Raw genomic sequence first — 21,434 nt, forward strand, 5'->3', positions numbered from 1 at the left:
CTACAATGTCACTATGTGCATATTGGGTGCATCTGTATAATGATCTCCAAACCACTGGTTGCTGATTATGATGACCTGAGAAAATAGTCTTAAGACAGTCTCAGATAAGTGGTTGCTTGTGGAATAATAACTTTTGCTAGGAGTTCAAGTATGTTCCCCCTGTCGTTTAAGATTGGCTCTCTACTCCCTGCCCAATCACATATCTGTAGGGTCGCTGAGAGGAGCTGAAGCAATTCATGAATACAATAACCCTTTGATAACCATAACAGGGAGCAGAAAGGATCACAGGGGTCTTACTTAAAACAGGATCCCCAGAGATGCCGGGAGATGGTTGAAGTTAAGTCACAGACACATGAGAAAGAGAGAGCAAATTAGCTTAGCTGAGCGGTGGCGAAATTCAGCAAAATACACGTGTCGTCGTGTGCTAACGATGGTCTGGCCGTGATTCATCGGTCTGCTGGCTGCTAATTGAGTCCATGGATTGGTGGTGAGAAGGGGTCTCAGAGAATGTTAAACATTGGATAGGAAAATCCGATCCAGGGTTATTATTTTCTTTCTTTTCAGCAAAGTTCAAAAGAGTGGTGAAAACCTGAAAGTCTGCCAGTCTGTCAGACGTAATGAACATCCTGACCTTATACCATGTCGGCCAATCCGTCAGTCACTCTCCCTAATATTCGAAGGTGCGTTCTGAGCTTGGTGGCATGGAGGGGAGTCTGCGAAGGTCGGATTCTCGCCGCGGACAATAAATCAAACCTCCAAAAGCTTCCTCTGAGCTTTTTCTTACCTGCCACCCTCAAAATAGTCTTGTTTGTCAGTGTAAGAGCATTTGTGAAAGTCCTGACTGTCCAGTGAAGTACACAAATCACCGGCAAGTGCGAGCACTGCTCAGGTTTGTAGACGCGTCTCTCACAAACGAGACGGGCCATTGAACTTTGTCCACTTTCAGAACTCCTCTCCAGAATACGTTAGTGAGTCTTGATTGAAATCGAGACAGATCTTGGTCACATCATTCTCCTCTGTTTATCCAGGAGGTAATTTAGACAGATTCTATTGACTGTGATCCTTTCCTTCAGGCCACGTTCATTCTAGGTTTGCGTCCATTCTGAAATCCTTACATTGAAACCATACAATCCGGCACTGTGGTTGATCGTGTGTGCATTCATTTAGTAGAAGGTTGCCAACTTTGGGTATCTGGCTGGAGTGTGTTTTGCATGTTCTCGCACTTAATCACATGCATATATTTGGACTAATTTAAGCATGAGGGTTTAGAAAAGTAGACAGCTTCACATGTGGCAGAAGCGGGAGCCTAATTAGGTCTAAGATTTAAGGATCTAGCCTGACTACGCCCACGGCCTGAATAGTTCCACCCAGGGAATACTCACAATTTCACAGTATTAGACATACACTAACCCAATAAAGGACACACAGTCAAAGATGTGAGGTTTCCAATATCATAATCTTGCTTCGATGCCTTCTTGGCTCCTGGCTGTAATCTTCACCAGCTGTCCAATCAACAGTGTGATATGCATCGCAGACCAATCAGGGAGCCATTTCAGATACCGATACTTCTAGAGTCAAAGTCGTTCGCTTGGTTTAACCATAACGATTTGACCATGAGACCTGTTCATCTCTGTTGCTTGTCGCAGTGTTTTGGCGGTAGAATTGGTTGGGCAGCGAGGTGAGGCTGAAGGTGAAAGCATGTGTCACACGCCGAAAGTGTGGGGAGCTGGCCACTCTCATTTGAAATTAGTATCCACAGCCCTCCCTGGATCATGTATGACCCCTAAACTTAGCTGTCCAAATCCTAACCATCATCTGCATTGATGTATCTTGTAGCCACTTGAGTTAAGGTCATAATCCGACCAGAATTTGAAAGTGATCTATGTCTATTTCTGTTAGGACCCTGATATTCAACACTTTCCTTTGACGAAAAAAACAAGTACAACCTTGTTTCAGGCTTTTTTCAGCTCTAGCTAAGCCCATTACAACTACATGGACATTTGTTGGTCTCAGCCTAAAGGTCAGACTGCAGATAATAAGATCATAATAATGGTGGCTAGACACTATACTCCCAGAACATAGTTATTATTACTACGATATGTGAATGGGAGTCATTTAAATGTTATTAACATCAATATTATTACGATATGTGTATTGTCATAATTTGAATGCTATTAGCATGAATGCAGCTTAGGTATCCTGTGATGTCTCTTACTGTCATTACTTAACTTGGATTAATGATATGATGACTTAATCATTGATAAGTCCAATTTATATTTTTTAAGAATGATCAAAGCAAGAATCCCAACCCCCGCTCCGATGTTAGTTGATGATTCAATCATCTTGTTAAATATCCAGCAAATATTCATTCCGGTTTTTTTTCTAGGGGACATTACCCGCTTTAGTCACTTTGTCCCGGTTCATTAACACCCATTTTCACATATAATTTCTGGAGATTTTAGTGTAATTATTTTTGATTTAATTGGTATGATTCTAGCTTTGAGTGGAGCAAAAAATAAAAAACTTTTCCTTTTGTAGACAAGTGCTACTAGTCTACAAAGTTTGCCTGCTTGGATCGAAAACTACAAATCAGATTGTGCTCATGAGCATGTTTGTTTTGGAGGATTTGTCCATTTACGTACAATTTATTGGCATTGAGGACATTTATGCGGTATTATTATTAAGCAGTGTAAACCCAGGTGAGTGCTTCAGCGGTGAAGAATTGAATAATACAACAGAATATATGGATGTAAATTATTGACATTTAGAATTTCCACATGTTCTGAATCCCGCACATCCTTGGTTCAGGTCACATTGAGTGGCTAATGGTAACATTGTCTAACTACCCACAAGAAACCCCTTCCAGGAGAACAAGGTTTTGTTTGTTAAAGAATCGCTTTGCACCTTTTGGTCATCTGACCTTTTTACATTTTCTTGACTTCAAAGCAGCCGATAGATTTGTATCAAATAACCTTTCTTTGGTGGTGTGCATCAATAGCTGAAAATGTTATGATTTTTCAGATGCGAAGCGACGAATAAAGTGGCAAATGTCAGCTGTAGCAGAAGATAAAGATCTAGTTCCAAGGAGGGAAGAAAGTTAAAGTGTATCTCGCTGTGGTAAGATTTGAGGCTGGTAAAGGTTGAAGGATGTGGATAGGTTAAAAGTGGATTCGATTTATTTATTTTGTGTGGGGGAGGTTAAGGTTAGGTGTTTGCATGGGCTTACTGTTAGTGAGGTTTTGGGTTTGGGACTGCAAGGTTTATGTTAAGGCTCATTTTAAAAAGTAATCTTAAAAGAGTGGAAAGATAACTCCCTATGTCGCATTGTGTCCATGTCGTGGCATGTTTATGTGTGAAATAAATAACTCTAAATATCTTGCAACAAAATGTCTGGATTTGTTGCAATGTATTACATAATGCTGGGGCATTAAGTTGCTGTCTCTATATAAATAATGTGTTTGCGAGCGTGCGTGTCTGTGTGTGTGCTTGACAGGAATAACAAAAGTTAAAGAACAATGGAGCGTGAAAGAAAAGTGAAATCCTTCAGTGGGATTGCCCACTTATTGCCGGTTTCATTTAGAAAACACTCAAGTCAATTCTCCCATCTTCGTCTGGTAATTTAGCCCGCCCCGGAGTACCAGGGAGATGGATAGACAGAAACAAAGAGAGAGAGAGAGAGAGTTTCCAACTTGTCAGCCCCTACTATCCTCTCGCTCGCTCGCCCGTGTGCCAGGATGAGGTCACCCAGGGGTGAGGAGTGACATCCTCTCAAATTGCATCATTTTGCTGAGCATGCTCTTAGGCTGTTTGATATTTCACAGGTCAGTACCTATAATAAGAACCCGGTGCGTGGAGAAGAGGGCCCAGCTGATGTCTCTGACCTTTCGCAATTGGACTTGAAATGCACCTTGAAGGCCGGGGTAGGATGAGCAGGCGGCAACTTTCTTAGACTACACTTTTTCTGACAGCCTTTCTGGGAAAAGAATTGGGTTGTTATATTCACCACGGAAGTAAATTTGGAGGCATTTGAAGGAGAGGGGGGGGGGTCGTAGAGGACATGCGTGTAGCAAGGAGAAATGGAGGTAATTGATGAGCAGGAATCTCAGCCCGATCATGGAGCCGTCGGGTTTGTTTTACACTTCCACTTTGTTGTAACACTCTTTTCACGTTCTGTGGTGATAACCGTCTGTCCTGCCAGGCACGCACAACATGTTTGTCAAACTAAAAATTATTTTCTCTGTATTATTATTCATAAGCAGCTGTTGGCTGGGATTCACAGGCAATACATGCCCAAGCATCGCTGCTTATACCCCCTAATTTGCCTAACCACGAAGCATATTAAATGGATTAACAAGACGACGAAGTAGCCAAGCGTTATTGTCCAAACTATCCACATTTGTCGAACCAACAACATGAAAAAAAGTATAAACCCGTTCTCGTGTGCATTGCGTTTCATCGCGATTAACATGCAAGGTGGCACACGTTGGAAAAACATCGCTTTATCGAAGCTCAGATAGGAACTCCTTGTCCCTCACCTCCCTGTCTAGCGCTAATAAACAATAAACAGCTCCATTTTCTGTTTCCTTGTTTTGTTTTTTTTCCCATGCTGCATTGTTATTCGAAAAGGTCATTTTAATGCTGCTTCCCAGCATTATTTTAATTCCTACCTTTTTAATTACACACTCTGGAGCGTTTCCCTATTTCCTGAAGCCGTTTCTCATTTGCTGCTTGTCATAATAGCAAATGGTGAATTCCATCACCAGAAGGCAATGGGGGGATTTCACACAATCCCATTCTGTGTGTTTGTGACACCGCCTGAGTCAGTGTTTGGCTTTCACTCGCGGTAAACACGTTGTTCACTCATCGGCCCTTTTAGATGGGGTATAATAAAACATACAACATTCTTATTGTTAATTCCTCTGCAGTATATCAAATAACAAAGGGCCCAGCTGCCTCCGGTGATATCATTCAGACTCCAGTGAGGATTGCTGGAGAAGAGGGGAGATGCATGCCTGCAAATCTATCTCGCTATAAGTCATGTTTCTCCCGGGTAACGGCACAAACTAATCTGCCTGTCCAGCCTCATGAAGATGGTGCTCGTTGAGAGAGTGGCTTCATGCCGCTGTGGAACTGGGGAGGGTGAGGGATTGCTTTTCATTTGATACGCCAAGATCTAAGCTGTTCAAATGACTTATTGTATGATATATTGTGTTTTGAATTTATCCTATTCTTATTGTTACGATGCATGCTACTAAAAATAAAATAGGAAACCCTAATAAAACACATGTCTGTGTTATGACTTTGGGGTTCACTGTCTATGTTAGACAATGCTTCACTTCACAATTTACTCTTGTTTTGTTGTATTCTTTATTTACATTTCTGTATTCCGCCAGGGAATCGATTTTCAAGTGCAACAGCCAAACGTATGATTAAATGTCCTGTGTTGGTGAATGGCGGTGGGTTGGCCCTGGATCTCTGACAACACCACAGCTTATCTGAAATGACACAAATATCCCAGAGAGACCTTTGGGCCGACGTGGGTCGCCCTGCAGCTTTATGCCGAAGCCGGCCTTTGATTGGTCGGTTGGCGCTCAAGCCCCGGTTCCTATTTTTGCTTCGTCCAAATTGCGTGACGCCCGGCCTCAGAGCGAACATGGCCGCCCACAAGCTTTTAGCAGTTGAGATGACGGCTGGCCGGGCACCAACTCAGTGACAAGTAGGCCGGCCGACTTTGGGACACAGGTGTCTACGGCTCGTGTAAAAAAATCCTTTCCCTTTACTTTTGTGTATTCAAAACAGCAGCAACGATTTGTTGAGCATGTCAGGGGCAATACATAACCTTCTCATCTATCCTTCAAGTTGTTCCATACCTTGGTGCTTTTTGTGTTATTCCGGGCTTCACTCGGGCTGTTCTATCCGCTCCATTGTGTCCAATAGCAGTTGGAGACGAAATGGAGACAAAGAGGTCGTTTAAAAGTGTTGTTGAGTGTTCTGGTATAGCTCTCACTCTCCTCCCGGCAGAAGCTTGTTTACCCTGTCAGGGTAACGAAATAAAAAACTAAATGTTGCAGCGTGATGCATGAGGGGAGATGAGCAAGCCATCCCACTAAAATACTTTTAAGTTTAGACTATTTCGAAAAGACTTTGAGAAAGATTTCCATCTGGCTTTTATAGCCTTGTTTTTATGTTGGATTTTTTATTTTTTAGACATATTTTAACCTGGTTCAGTCAAAGTCATGGGAAACAGCTGGCGTGTGGCTGAACAATTGCAGTTGTGTGCGATTCATCGCCGCTGAGTGATGTCTCGGCACTGACGGCGAAGGAGGGAATGATTTAGATTTGGAAATTCTTCATATAGAGTGCATGATGAGCATAAATCAAAGCAGGTAGCAGCACTATAAATCAATAGTTTATGTGCTACTCTCCTTCATTACAAATGGCTGCCTAACGTAGGGAAGATGGAGGGGATTTTTTGGGGGGTTTGCCTCATTTGGTCTCATCTGACTTTGGCTATTGTCCAATAGTGCGAGCTTTGTTGATGCGTGCTCACAGGAGTTTTCCGGGGATATAGTTTGACAGCTCATTAGGCTGTCACTGATTTCTGCAATAGGGATGGGTTTGACCACACCAGACCATGACACATTTAGCAATCTTTCAGTAGTAGACACACATTTCTGGAAAATGGGACACAGAATTGGTTTGCAAGAACACCTCATACCTAAGATTGACAATGGGCTAATTTCCTCTCACAACCGTAGCAAATGTTTCTGAACACAATTGTCCCAAATACTTTAACTGTGAGAATGCCCCCTAGCCCTTGTATTTACTTCCCTTTGATTGCATTTTAGTCTGAACTGCCCGTATCCATTTCAGAAGAGTTATCTATAAAAGCTGTACTCATCACTTACAAATGTAAATCTACACTAAAGCCTTCCTATTATTTTTGGATAGCACCATTAGAACAAGATTAACTTTCATAACCTAAGTACTAGCAACCAATCTAAAATGACTGCATTTGGCTGAAACAATGCAATACAACTGCGATTTTGGACCGGATGTGAATGGATCCTGCCAGCATATCAAGATAATACACCCACTTTTAAGAGCCCACAAAAACAAAAATGTTGCTTTATGTTTTAAGACAATTATATCTCAAAGCCTGCTTGCATGTGAACAGGCTACTTGTCCTGCTGGCGCTAGCAGTGCCAATTTCAAAGTGCTTTGAATTGATCGCAAAGAAAGACCACGGATACGGTTTGGCTATCCGCACCGCTCAGAGCATCCTCCACCACAGAGCTCCTTCCCCCCCCCCCCCCCCCCCCCCCCCCCTTAGCACATGAACCCCTTCCTCCACCTGACCCCAACATGTCGGTTTTTATCACTAACAACACTCCGGAGGAACCTTCAGCACTGCTGCTCCCTCCGAAACCTCAACCCACCCAGACCACTGGGCTCTGGCTCTGGGCCACTGGGCTCTGGCCTCTCCCTGCCCTCCCCCCATGCCTCCCCCCCCCCATACCTCCCCATGCCTCCCCCACGCCCCCCAGCCAGCAGGGGAGGTTGATCCATTCTGCCACTGTGAATAAAGAACACCAGTCATTTCCCTTCTTCTCCTCCTACTCTTCCTCTTCCTGGGCTTTCGGGAAGTCAGAAGCAACCCACGTCAAGGATTTCATCACCCTCCCCACCCACCCACCACCCCCGCTCTGTCTCGTCTTTCCCGGGGGAGCCGTCAACCACCCCCCCCCCCCCTCTCCTTCCCTCCTGCTGTGATCCATTGAGAGGGCGGCAGTGGGTTCAGCGGTGATGTGTTGAGGGGGTTGAGAGAAGGTCTTGCGCTGGTGTCGTCCGGGGCCGTGAGTCATGAGCCCCGCGATGTGTTTCAGGTCAGCGGCCACCGCACCGCAGAAGCACGGAGCGGACAGGAGGAGGTTGTCACCGTAGGGACCGTCTTGCGTGGCCTGCAACAGAAAAACAAGAAAAAAAGGACGAAGACGAAAAAACTCTCAGACCTCATGCAAAAATAATCACCACCTCGAGGGGCCCTGAAAAGATGTCAAAGTTTCCTACTTCTCTTTAAAGTTTCATCCTTGGATGCCAGGCGTTCTGGGGCGAGTTCAAGTCGAGACACTTGTTCACTCGCTGGCATGGCTGGATGGAGAAGAGCTCGGGGAGAGGGGGAGATGCCGAGGACACGTGTAGTCACTTAAAGCAATCAGTGTGCTGAGTTCTTCAAGGAAAGTGGTCAAATCCAAAGGAATAGCTTTTAAGAGACTTTATTTAGTATAAAGTATTTTCGGTACGGTAAACTGATACTCTGAAGCAAAGAGAGATTGAAGATGTATCTAAGCACGTGCAAGCATCTCCTAGCTGATCAAAAACATTAACCCTTGTATGTCTAATAGCTGCCGAGAAGATTCTGAAGAGCATGCTCGATCTGTAGGTTGTTATGGTCTGAACAGCGCGGCCAAGAAGTAGTGGGAGGAGCCGGTGTGACGTAACCCTCGGCTTCCTCGCCTGGTCTGTGGTGCTGCCTTCTGTGGCTAAAGTATTTATTGCAGCCTTCAGTAAGGTCATGCTCCCCTTGTGGCTATGTATAGTATTTACGGCTTATATGTTTGGTCCTACTCCCTAGTGGTTAAGTGAGGGAAATATACCTTGTGCTCTTAAAATACGTAACAAGTGGATGATGTCAGCAACCTCCTCACCCCATCATCGAAACATATTGCTTAAGGTGCGGCCACACCAGACGCGTATCTCGCGTAATTTTTACGCGAGATACGCGCGTAAAATGTTGCTTGACCATTTTGTGTCAAAAATGGTTGCATACGCGCCATACGCGCCTACGTCACTCGCCTAGATGAGTCCATGTCCATGCAATTGAACGGAGCGTTCCCTCTTCGTCATAACTCTCAAACCAAACATCCTTCACATTCACCGAGCGAACATTACGAAAGTAAAATGCACATTTCTCGCTAAAAATGTTTCCATAAACGCATTTAATGACGTAACTATGTTACTATTTCCACCCAGAATAAAGAAAGTTGTCGGCCGTGGCTGCGCTGGAGTCCGAGGTAGGAAACCCAAACGCCGCCGTGTTTGGGTGATAGAGTTTAGATCGGGTTAGATTAAATAATCTCGGATATAAATAACAATAATCGGGTTAAATAACTTCACATGGTGTGTCTGGTGTGTTTCCAGCATTAGTAGTGTTGATCAGCAGATATATAGTCCGCCAAGACGTTGAGGTTGCTTAGTAACCAGAGACTCTGTCCATGCAAGTGAACGGAGCGTTCCCTCTTCGTCATAACTATCAAACCAAACATCCTTCACATTCACCGAGCGAACATTATGAAAGTAAAATGCACATTTCTCGCTAAAAATGTTTCCATAAATGCATTTAATGGCGTAACTATGTTACTATTTCCACCCAGAATAAAGAAAGTTGTCGGCCGTGGCTGCGCTGGAGTCCGAGGTAGGAAACCCAAACGCCGCCGTGTTTGGGTGATAGAGTTTAGATTGGGTTCGATTAAATCATCTCGGATATGAATAACAATAATCGGGTTAAATAACTTCACATGGTGTGTCTGGTGTGTTTCCAGCATTCGTAGTGTTGATCAGCAGATATATAGTCCGCCAAGACGTTGAGGTTGCTTAGTAACCAGAGACTCTGTCCATGCAAGTGAACGGAGCGTTCCCTCTTCGTCATAACTATCAAACCAAACATCCTTCACATTCACCGAGCGAACATTATGAAAGTAAAATGCACATTTCTCGCTAGAAATGTTTCCATAAAAGCATTTAATGGCGTAACTATGTTACTATTTCCACACAGAATAAAGAAAGATGTCGGCCGTATGCTTCTGTCCAAGCTCACTACTCTCTGCCAGTGACGTCGGGTCAAGCTCAACGCTGATTGGGCAACGCGGCTAATCGTCATGCGTATGAGCGTAAAAAGTTCAATTTTTTGAACTCTTGAAATGTACGCGATATACGCGCGTATAGCGCGTAAATATACGCACCTCATACGCGCGTAAAATGTTGCTTATACGCGTGAAACGCGTAATATGCGCGTAAACCAATGGTTCCCTATGGAAAAAATGGCGATTTTATACGCGAAGTACGCGAGATACGCGTCTGGTGTGGCCGCACCTTTAAAGGTGTTTAGGCAACAGCGTCAATGATGCAATTAGGCGTCAGATCTGTTAATTGGTGCAAGGGATGCAAAATATGACGCACAGTACACAATGTCCGGCAAAATATGACGCACAGTACACAATGTCCGGAGGCTGTGCTTTGTACCGCTGGACTGTAGCTGAAGTTCTCAGCCATTTCTTATAGCTGGTAGTTTTCAGCCTGAGGAGAGGCAAGACGATTGCACAGTAAGGGCCGTTTAAGGTAACATTTTCCTGGTTCCATTTCTGTAAGCATTCAATATAAGCAAAGAACTTATTTTTGACACTTATTATCTAAAATAATTGTTGTAATGAACTGCAATCTCACGGTGTATTACAACATAGTGGATTGTTGAAAGAAACCTAGCACAGTACCGCTTTCGTTCCTGTTGTTATTCTTTCATGCCTGCTGTCCGTATATCTGACATGCATTTCCGTGACAGGTCTGCTGGCCACTACAGTGCTGTACCACCTAACATCTGATAGCTACTGCAGTGCTACCTGCTAACATCTGCTAGCCACTACAGTGATGCACTACCTGCTAACGTTCACTGTCCACTACAGTGCTGTACTACCTGCTAACATCTGCTAGCCATTACAGTGCTGTACTATCTGCTAACATCTGTTAGCCATTACAATGCGGTACTACCTGCTAACAGCTGCTAGCCACTAGAGTGCTGTACTACCTGCTAAGGTCTGCTAGCCACTACAGTGCTGTACTACCTGCTTACGTCTGATAGCCACTACTGTGCTGTTCTACCTGCTAACGTCTGCTAGCCACTACAGTGCTGTGCTACCTGCAATTATCTGCTAGCCACTACAGTGCTGTGCTACCTGCTAGGGTCTGCTAGCCACTACAGCGCTGTGCTACCTACTAATGTCTGCTAGCCACTACAGTGCTGTGCTACTTGCTAACATCTGCTAGCCACTACAGTGCTGTGCTACCTGCTAAGGTCTGCTAGCCACTACAGTCCTGTGCTACCTGCTAAGGTCTGCTAGCCACTACAGTGCTGTGCTACCTGCTAACATCTGCTAGCCACTACAGTGCTGTGCTACCTGCTAACATCTGCTAGCCACTACAGTGCTGTGCTACCTGTTAAGGTCTGCTAGCGACTACAGTCCTGTGCTACCTGCTAAGGTCTGCTAGCCACAACAAATCCATAGTACCTGCTAATGTCTCTCAATCTCAGGGAATGGCACTTCTCCAAAGCCCGTTATATTACGCTTGACTGAATTCTTACATTTGCCAAGAGATTGTAGCAGCTAATATGCCTTAGGTGAGTGCCTGTGTGTGTTTGTGTGTGTATTCTTACAGTGTGTGTGTGCGTGTGTGTGTGTCAGATAGATTGTGTGTATTGTTTGGATAGTGTATGCATGTGTATTGTACATGTACGTGTATGTGTGCGTATGTCACGTAGAAACATGCCTCTGTGGGCGTGAACCAGTTGGTGTACTTGACGGCATACGTTAGTATGCACTGGAGTGCTGCTGTGCTACCTACTAATGTCTGCTAGCCACTACAGTGCTGTGCTACTTGCTAACATCTGCTAGCCACTACAGTGCTGTGCTACCTGCTAAGGTCTGCTAGCCACTACAGTCCTGTGCTACCTGCTAAGGTCTGCTAGCCACTACAGTGCTGTGCTACCTGCTAACATCTGCTAGCCACTACAGTGCTGTGCTACCTGCTAACATCTGCTAGCCACTACAGTGCTGTGCTACCTGCTAAGGTCTGCTAGCGACTACAGTCCTGTGCTACCTGCTAAGGTCTGCTAGCCACAACAAATCCATAGTACCTGCTAATGTCTCTCAATCTCAGGGAATGGCACTTCTCCAAAGCCCGTTATATTACGCTTGACTGAATTCTTACATTTGCCAAGAGATTGTAGCAGCTAATATGCCTTAGGTGAGTGCCTGTGTGTGTTTGTGTGTGTATTTTTACACTGGGTGTGTGCGTGTGTGTGTCAGATAGATTGTGTGTATTGTTTGGATAGTGTATGTATGTGTATTGTACATGTACATGTATGTGTGCGTATGTAACGTAGAAACATGCCTCTGTGGGTGTGAACCAGTTGGTGTACTTGACGGCATACGTTAGTATGCACTGGAGTGCTGCTGGGGGTAAGTGAATATTGTGGAGATGAACTCCCTGACAGCTTGTACATTGTGAGGGATGCACTGCTGATGTGAGCAGAGGCTATTAAACCTCACATCTGCTGCCTCGGCGCTCGCTGACGTATCTCAGAGAATTTTGGAAAATCTTCCCTAACATCGACCTCTGCCATTTTAAATCGATTGGGTTTTCGGAATGTTGATCCCCGTCGCCGTGGCAATCGCCGGGATCAGCAGAATTTGTTATTGCTCATAAGATGAAGGCAACCTTTTGCGGTTATTTATTTCTATTTTGAGGCAAACGCTGACTTATTCAGGGCATATGCATCGAGCATCCACAGTTCGTGGCTCGAGTGATATCATGGTCCGCAGGGCTTATCCCTGGTCATTTATCATTTAGCCCAGTGTCTGCAAGAGAAGACATTCAAACGACGTTATGAATCCCGATTCTGGAGGCATTGTTTGGTCAACAGTTATTTTGGGTCATTCTTGATGTTTTCTTTCTGTGTTTGATCCAATGTACTTTGGTTGTTTTGCGTTGATCTTTTAGTGGCACAATCTTAAGATTCATGAAAAAGATTAGCAGTTTTCTCAGCAACCATACTAATTTGGGTTCTCTCATCACCTATATCAAACGTTATCACTGTGAACCTAAAACACATCTCAGTGTTTACTCTCTTGATAAAATGGGCTAAAACAACATGAACAATGTTGAGTCGATGCCAAGAAAGCAATGGCAGAATGAACGAATGAATACATACATGAATGCAGAATGCTAGTAGAGTGTACACATATGTGGATTTGTTCAGTGAGGCGTCTGTGTGTGTCTCTCTGCGTTTCACTCTGGGTGCAGCAGTTGGCAGATCCTGAAAACCACTCCATCGTGTTTTGTGCATGACCCTCCATGCTCTGCCCTTGCTGTGGTCTTTTCTTCCAACGGCCAGCTCTACTTTTGTCTGAAAAAAGGAACACGCAGTCTGAGCTTGTCTTGATCCGAATCAACAAAATACTTCAGATGTATTTTTTAAGAAGGTGTTCCACCGGAGTTCGGTGCTTTGTTTGATGCTCCTGGGAGACAGACAGGATTTCTCTCTCTCTCTCTCTCTCTCTCTCTCTCTCTCTCTCTCTCTCTCTCTCTCTCTCTCTCTCTCTCTCTCTCTCTCTCTCTCTCTCTCTCTCTCTCTCTCTCCTTCCTTCTTTCTTTCTTTCTTTGACCTCTCTCTCTCTCTCTCTCTCTCTCTCTCTCTCTCTCTCTCTCTCTCTTCTCTCTCTCTCTCTCTCTCTCTTCTTTTCTTTCTTTCTTTGATTTGACCACTCTCTCTCTCTCCCCTCTCTCTATCCACCTGTGTTGTTCTTCACCCCTTTCTCCTCCCCAGAGTGTGCAGTGTGCTTTCTACGTCAAACTGTTACACTTTATTGGATGCCATCTGGACATGCCTCACACTCCCTAATGAGAACTCTGACCACTCTTTGCTTCTGTGCTTCTAATGTCTTTATTTGTAAAAGCAGCATCAGATACTGTTTGATATACATGTTTATTTTTTTGCAGAAACAATCACACTTAGATGTTGACTATGATCGACATCTTAAATCCCATTTTAATATAATGATTCACTGATTCAATATTTTTCAGTATGTATTCCTATTTTTTTCAGGAACTCTTTGTCTCACAAATCTGCTAACTATTTATTCATTTGGCAGACTCTTTTTTTGACGCCCACAGGTGTTGGACCTGGGGGATCAAACTGCACCTTTGAGCAGGGATCACCAGTGTAAACCCTTACCCCCCCCCCCCCCCCCCCTCCCCCCCACAGCCCAAACAGAACGAGGATACGACCCAAAGGGAGATCTGTTTGATGCCGTGTCCCTTTATTGGATGTATAGGGACAATCAAGTAAAGCCAACATTGGCAACCTCCATGGAACATCTTTTCAAAGAACAAAATATGTAGAGCACATGCAGGAGGGGCGTTGCCCATGTATTGTTAAATCGTATCTGCAAGGGTTCAGCAGATACAACAGCAGGTAAACAAAGCGTCTCCCAGGACCTGGCTGATGGGAATGAATAGGATGGCAAGACACTGACAGGGCTCACACAGAGAAGGAGAGCGGGAGAGACAGAGATACAGCGTGGGGCGGCTGGAGGAAACGCTGTAATCACATGCTAATTGCCATCACTGCCACGTTCCCCGCAGACAATCATGAATATTGAGATGTTGTTTTATTTGTGTTTTTTTTTCCTTTTCACTTGTTCAATTGGACAAAGTGATATGGCTTTGAGGGCTTGTTTTGACAGGTGCGGCGGATAGTTTCCCCGTCGTCGCGACCGGGGACGGTCGCGTCAACACTCCCAGGCTGTTGACTTTACCTGGATGTGTCAGTCAAGCCGTGGGTGTAAAATAAAGATTGAATGGAGAAGGAGACATGCAGAGTGTAATCATCAATGCTCTTTTGCGTGGCGGGGAAATATAAACACATCATATTGTGGAGTGAACAATAAATGTAGGTTAGGACTTGAGTGAGGTGCTGTTTGCAACTGGGCATGGTGTTGAATGCAAATGACTAAGAACGTTTTGCATGTAAATTGTAACTAAGGATTTACACAGCTCAGTTCTATCAACAGCCTTGGCTATTTACCATAAATGATTTTATGATGAAAGGACTTGAGTTCACATTTGTGGAGAAATCAGAGAAATCCGCGAGCAAGGTCGATTTTAAAGGTATCCAACAGAAAAAAAAACAATTTGGGCCTCCCTCCAAAGCCACTTCCCTAAGGGCGCACTCACACTAGGCAAGTTTGCCTGTTCCGTGCTGCAGGAAGATTCAGCATGATTCCCCCCCTCCCCGCGCTGGCCCGTGGTCACACTGCTCCCAAAGGCCGTGGCTTGGGCACGATTGCTCCTTCATACATACGCCATCACGTCGTAATACGATAAATACGTCATCACTAAGCGTCCTCGCTGCCATAACAACAGTGGAGAACAACAACGTGAATGCTGTCGTCGGCCCAAATTTCAAGTTAACACTCGACTTCACTATCGCACCAACGTAAACCCACTCTTGAACCGCTTGCCGCCATTGTTTAAAATGATTGTTGTGGGGAAGAAGGGCATGGACCTATAAAGAAAGAAGGGTCGTGCAAGGACTACGTCATCCAGCTCACGTTGCGTATCCGCGCGTGTGCGCGTGTCATCACATTAGCACCTGTACTTTGGCCACGGCACACCTCTCCCAAGTGTGCCGTGGTCAAGGGGCTGTTCCGTGCTTGAATACGGATGGCGTGGTCACACTAGCCAAACGTTCTAGACTTTAGTATGCAAATGAGCTCGGGCACGGGCCGCGGCCCTAGTGTGAGTGGCCCCTAAAACATATGGCTAGCAATAGATTGGCCTGGTCTTGAGGAAGACTGTCATCCGTAATCAGTGCAGGGGCTACAGTGTCAGTGGCCCCTCAGGGGCCTCTCACACTGGGGCCGCGGCCCTGTGCCCGAGCTAATTTGCATACTAAAGTCTAGAAGGTTTGGCTAGTGTGACCACGTCATCTGTATTCCAGCATGGAACAGCCCCTTGGCCACGGCACACTTGGGGAGAGGTGTTCCGTGGCCAAAGTACAGATGCTAATGAGATGACACGCTCGCACGCGCGGGTACGCAACGTGAGCTGGATGACGTAGTCCTTACTTGATCCTTCTTTCTTTATAAAGAAAGAAAGAGAGCAATCGTGCCCAGGCCACGATCTTTGAGAGCAGTGTGACCATGGGCCAGCGGGGGGAGTGGGGAGGGGGGGAATCGTGCTGAATCTTCCTGCATCACGGAACAGGCAAGTTTGCGTGTTGAGTGTATGCAAGTAGCTGGGTAGGGAGGTAGACAGACAGGCAAGCTATCCAATCATTTCATACGGGACGATTTTTTTTGTGAGAGCATTTGATTTATGGATTTCTGTCCGGATGTAAAGATAATTTCAACTAATATGACATAGGATGCTTCTGGAATATGTTGCATACCGTACCTTTAAGTAAAATAGCTGCTACGTCAAACCACATAATCCTGATTTCCGACATCAATTCCCAGAATGCCCTGCTACAGGAATACACAGAATTCCCTGCTACATCTCTGGGACTCGAAATAAACCAAAAATTCCATCCTTTGTTCTTTCCTAAAAACATACCTTTCCTTGACCAGAAGGACTTTCATAAGGACTGAGGAAAAGACAACAGCGTTGCTAGGAGAATCACACTGCACTTATGCTAGGCCACGTCATTATCTCATGGCATATCTTCTGCCGTGTTGACTCAAGAATGTTCCCAAGATTGACTACTAAAAGTACATCGTAGATATTTTGCCCCGTGCGTTCTTGCCTTGTTTTTTAATAAAGGCTGTAACAACTTCTACAACCAGGTGAAAAAAATGACTTTATTACCAAGGTTTCAATTCAAATGAACAAAGGAATATAGGCTAGAAGACGCAAAAGTGAAATCAATGGTTGTCACATTGAGAATGCTTGCTCCATGGTTGCTCTCTGCTGTCCACTTATATTTATCGATCTGAATCCCTATAAGTATGATGACATGAAAACTATTTTCTTTCATGTTCTTATTTAGATACTTAAGGGTAATTTCACACAGTTAGAACCTTCCAAAGCAAAAAAGTATATTAGACTGGAGGCCATAATCTCCTGCTACACCAGTCCCTTAGGATGCCTAAGCCTTACAATCACTCCTCCTGGCTATACCAAACATTCCCTAGTGGCAAACTCTGGTGTTAACGTTCGGTCACTAGCTTCAACCACATCGTACTTGACCTTATCTATTATGCATACTCCCACCAGGAAACGCTACATTCATGAGCCCTGCGCATCCTCTCATTCAGGGACCTACTGAAGAACCCACTCCCCATTGGTGACGATTTAGAAAGGCGCTGGCCGGCGCTGTATACATCGTTTATGTTATTAACATAACCATGGTTCCCAGAGTAGGGACCGTGTCTATTACTTTGCTGTGATACACTGCACACCGATAAGCTCAGGGGTTGATTTGAGGAAGTGTAGCTACCGCTCTAGATTGGACCAGACGATCTGTCCGATGACGATAAGTAATAGATTGCAGTGCCTCTGATAGGGAGGTAGTTGTTAAATCCACGATGATGCCCTGCTACCTCAACCCCGTAGAATCACTTGATAGCTCAAGCACCAGAATCCACAGTTTTAGGAAGATACTCCTCCCCACTCACACAAAATGACCTGTCCAATGTTAGTTTCTCACTTCACTTATTAAGAATAGACAGGCTTTGCAGAGCTCACTTGGCTTTATGGATTTATGAGTCCCACTCCCAACTGGGTTTATCATAAATCACCTCTTGTGAGGGAGATTTATGAAAGGAAGAGAAAAAAACAACAACCTTATTTGCATACCTCCTGCCACAGGCGACTCCATATTGGTTTTTCTGAGAGACACCAGAGGACTCTAACAATGTAATTAAGTCCTAAACAAGCAGTTCAGCGCCCTGGCGTCACGCTCGGATTCGTTTAGGGCTGGTTTGCTCTGATCTCAGAGCGAATATCTGTTTGAAAGCGAACTGCTTTACTTCTACTACTTTGACTTTTGGAGCCGGTCACAAATTAATTTGAATGGATGAGTTGATAGTGTCATTTTGATAAGAGTTTGAACTGCTGAAGTAGCAACAGCAGTCGTGCAATAAACCCTTTTGTTTCAAGACAATTTGATACTGCAAAAGCAGAAATGGTGGATGAATGGGGAAAATGTGCTGCTGTTGAAAAAGAAGATCTGTCATATCAAAGATGTTTTGGTGGCAGCGTCTGGTCATGTTCCATGGGACAAGGATAACTAATGGGGTCATTACCACTTTTTAATTATTAGAACTTTTGTCTATGGGGACAACCACATGTATCTTTTTCACTTCGTATATTATATGCTCTTTTAAATCATTGGTAAAGATGAATTATTAACAGCACTGGGTCCATTCTGCAGGGGATCGAGTTGGCTTCCCTTATTCTACTAGAAAGACACAAAGCACATTACAGTGGCCGATTTGAGATTACATTTAAGTAGTGTAGTCTGTTAAATATTCTGTTTTCCTTAAAACTGGGTTTGTTGTAACTATTTGCCACATTTAACTCGTGACATCATGTGTGTCCTGTGCATGATCTTTTGAATACAAAAACAAATCTATGTGGCTCTATATACTGGCTTACTCGTTCACACTGTTTTTCCTTCTGTATTTTCAGGTCTACTGACTACGGATCCACCTATGAGAGAATGAATGACAAAGTAGGATCCAAGACAGTGCTGAGCTACCTCTACATCTGTCCGACTAACAAGAGAAAGGTACGTTTTTTAAAATGGACTTGAGTACATTAAATGCCCCCTGAATGAGGAGGAGCATCCTGGCAACTGCTTGCACACTAAGGTCAAGGACGGCCCATGATAAGACAAGATTGACAACAGAGGTCTTCCCTTGGCAAAGAAAGAAATGTATTACGCACCAATAAAATATTTAAGGTATAAAAAGTGTTCTTGGCCATGGAGTAGCGTGATGAACCATCCATGTCCAAAGGCCAACATCTCATTGCAGTATGCAATACTTTTCCAAAAAGCTGTTGAAAATTGGAGTTGTAAAATACAAGCTATTGCGCTTTAATTCTGCTGGTGTTTCTCTAAAGGAGGCAGCTTGACATTTTGAAAGCCACCTTCTCTAGAAACTCCAGGCTGTTAGCTACAGCCTTCAATCCCCTCTCCTCCATGTACCCAGAGGTTCATGTTTTAGCTTTGTAGGGCCTGGAGACATTTGTTCTGTGCACCAGAGCAAGACAAGGCAGAAAGACAACAGGTAGAGATAGTTACAGTTGCCAAGCGTTCAGTACGAAGGGTAGACTAACTGAAACCCATTTCCTATTAAAAGGGTAGAATGTGCTGTGGCAAACAAATTAAAATGTGGGCAGACAGCCCACGTAGTTTTTCTGTTTTTGTGTTCGCTGTTTGTTGTATGTTTCTTGCTCGGCTACAGATAGGCTAATTATTTTTCTTTGACTCTTTTCAAACCGAAATACTTTCAATATAAAATGCTTCTTGTGAATGTATATGCTGTGTAAGGAAGAAAGGCTGAAATACTAAAAAGAGACACTTTTATCCAAAAGGACTTGCAAGTTAGGCTCAGGATAATCAAACAATGCAGTTAAAACTGGAGTAGCTATACAAAAAAGTTCTGTGACCTAGTTTTAGATAACTAAAGGAAGAGCCAGTTATCTAAGCCAGTTAGCTTTTAAAATACTTGAATATTATAAATTGTGATCTCGATTATAAGACATTATAGTCAAGATCATATTAAACATTGCTTTCTTTCTCTTATTCCACAACAACAGTACAGCTCAACAGGGAAGAGGAAGAGGTGTTTCTTCAGACATAGTGTATTATTTAAACAATTAACCAGCAAAGGGAGCCAAGTTTTATTTTAAGGTTCATCTTGTGTTTAACATAAAAAATACCTAAGTCAGGTAGGCAGATACTGATTATGGAACTTAAAAAAACACACTGATTGGCTTAGGAGATAGCCAATGTGGCACAGTGAATCAGCAGTTTTAGCATAGATGTAGGTTGCATATTCATTTTTTTTTCAAAATATGACTCATAGCAATTAGACTATGAGGCTAACGATATTTGAAAAAGAAATGTTCTCTGTTATGTCAAAAGATAATTCTGTGCATAGCTGCAACATCAGTGCCTCCGAGCAGACTTGAGACTTTAGAAAGTTTAGAGGGTACAGGATACAGTGGTCTATTGCATTTAACTGATCACTGAAAGCACAGGAAACATTTCTCTGCTTTAGGACTGAGCTGGTCTGTATGTCATGGAGCAGGAGGTAGTTCATCATCCGAACCACAGCTTACCTGTGGGAGGCGGGGGCCTTTGGCCTGTGCTTTCTATGCTCCAGTGGCCCCTCTCCACTATATATGAGAGAGAGAGAGAGAGAGAGAGAGAGAGAGAGAGCGAGAGAGAGAGAGAGAGAGAGAGAGAGAGAGAGAGAGAGAGAGAGAGAGAGAGAGAGAATTGGTTGCCAGGGGTTGTACATTTTCACCAGTTTACTACTCTATCTTCATTTAATATTTTTGTTATTCTTGTTTGCAACACCAATATGTTTAACGATGTAAGTTTAACAAATAACAGATTTGATCAATGTCATGGTCAGAACTACTACGACAAACATGTACAACATACATACATAGGTCTCATGACTTAGACATATTTTTCGGTGATTCAGAAACATATGGTGATAGCGGCAGAGATCCCAGTTCCCTTACCGTGACCAGACCTGCTTCAGTGAGGTCCTCAGACCGATCCGTATGTACACCTCTCCGGGCCGGGCTGTGGGCCCCAGGTGGGCCCTCAGCATCTCATCTGAAGGATGGGACACGTGGGTCCCAATATGAGCGGCGCTGACCCTAAACACCTCGCTCTGGAGAGCAGGTCAAATGAATCCGTCTTGGTTGAGCTACAGCGGGTTCGGGAAAGGCATTTCCTCATGCCGTTTCCGGAATGGTATTACTACCGGTATTGCTATCTTCTATAGTTAGATTAAAAAATACAATCAGATGGCCATCCTTGTCTAGAGGGAAATGAGAACCTAGCCCTCTCATTATCTTATAAATGTATTGTTTTGGTATTTGCCAAAACAATATAAATATCGATAAATATCTAAATGTTTACCAAGAAAAGGCTTTTCATAATTATAATGTTTGCATCCATACATTAATTTGTGGATATATAATTGACAAACGCAGTGCAAATTGCAGTAATACATGTGAGAGAAACACATACACGTTTCTTCTATCTCCCTGTTTATTTACAGTGTTAAAGATGACTTATCGCTCTCTTCTCACATAACACCTACAGTTCTTAAGGAACAGGTTGGGGTCAGACTTAAGCTCTCTTCTCTTTGTATTTTAAAAATCATATGGATGGATGGGTAGAAGGATGTGTTATTCCAATCAACAGTTTGTTGTATCTTCACCCGCACATTTAAATCAGACATGCTTGTAAACAACAGAGTTCCCTCGCAATAAGCCTCCATAATAAACAGTGTGCAGCCTACATGAATGATTAAAAATAATTTTAACACGCCCATAAAGCAAATCCATAA

General features: G+C 43.8%; 1 protein-coding gene across 2 annotated transcripts in view; it reads left to right on the plus strand.

Annotated features, from left to right (window-relative positions):
- sorcs3a (sortilin related VPS10 domain containing receptor 3a) overlaps positions 1-21,434 on the plus strand; it is a 136,695-nt gene that overhangs the window by 57,041 nt on the left and 58,220 nt on the right. For both annotated transcript variants that reach the window (XM_030352501.1, XM_030352502.1), the window contains exon 3: positions 18,526-18,625. In XM_030352501.1, coding sequence (XP_030208361.1) covers positions 18,526-18,625 — 100 coding nt within the window. The remainder of the gene's footprint in view (positions 1-18,525; positions 18,626-21,434) is intronic.

The sequence above is a fragment of the Gadus morhua genome, chromosome 3 (assembly GCF_902167405.1).
Source record: "Gadus morhua chromosome 3, gadMor3.0, whole genome shotgun sequence".
Taxonomy (NCBI): Eukaryota; Metazoa; Chordata; class Actinopteri; order Gadiformes; family Gadidae; genus Gadus; species Gadus morhua.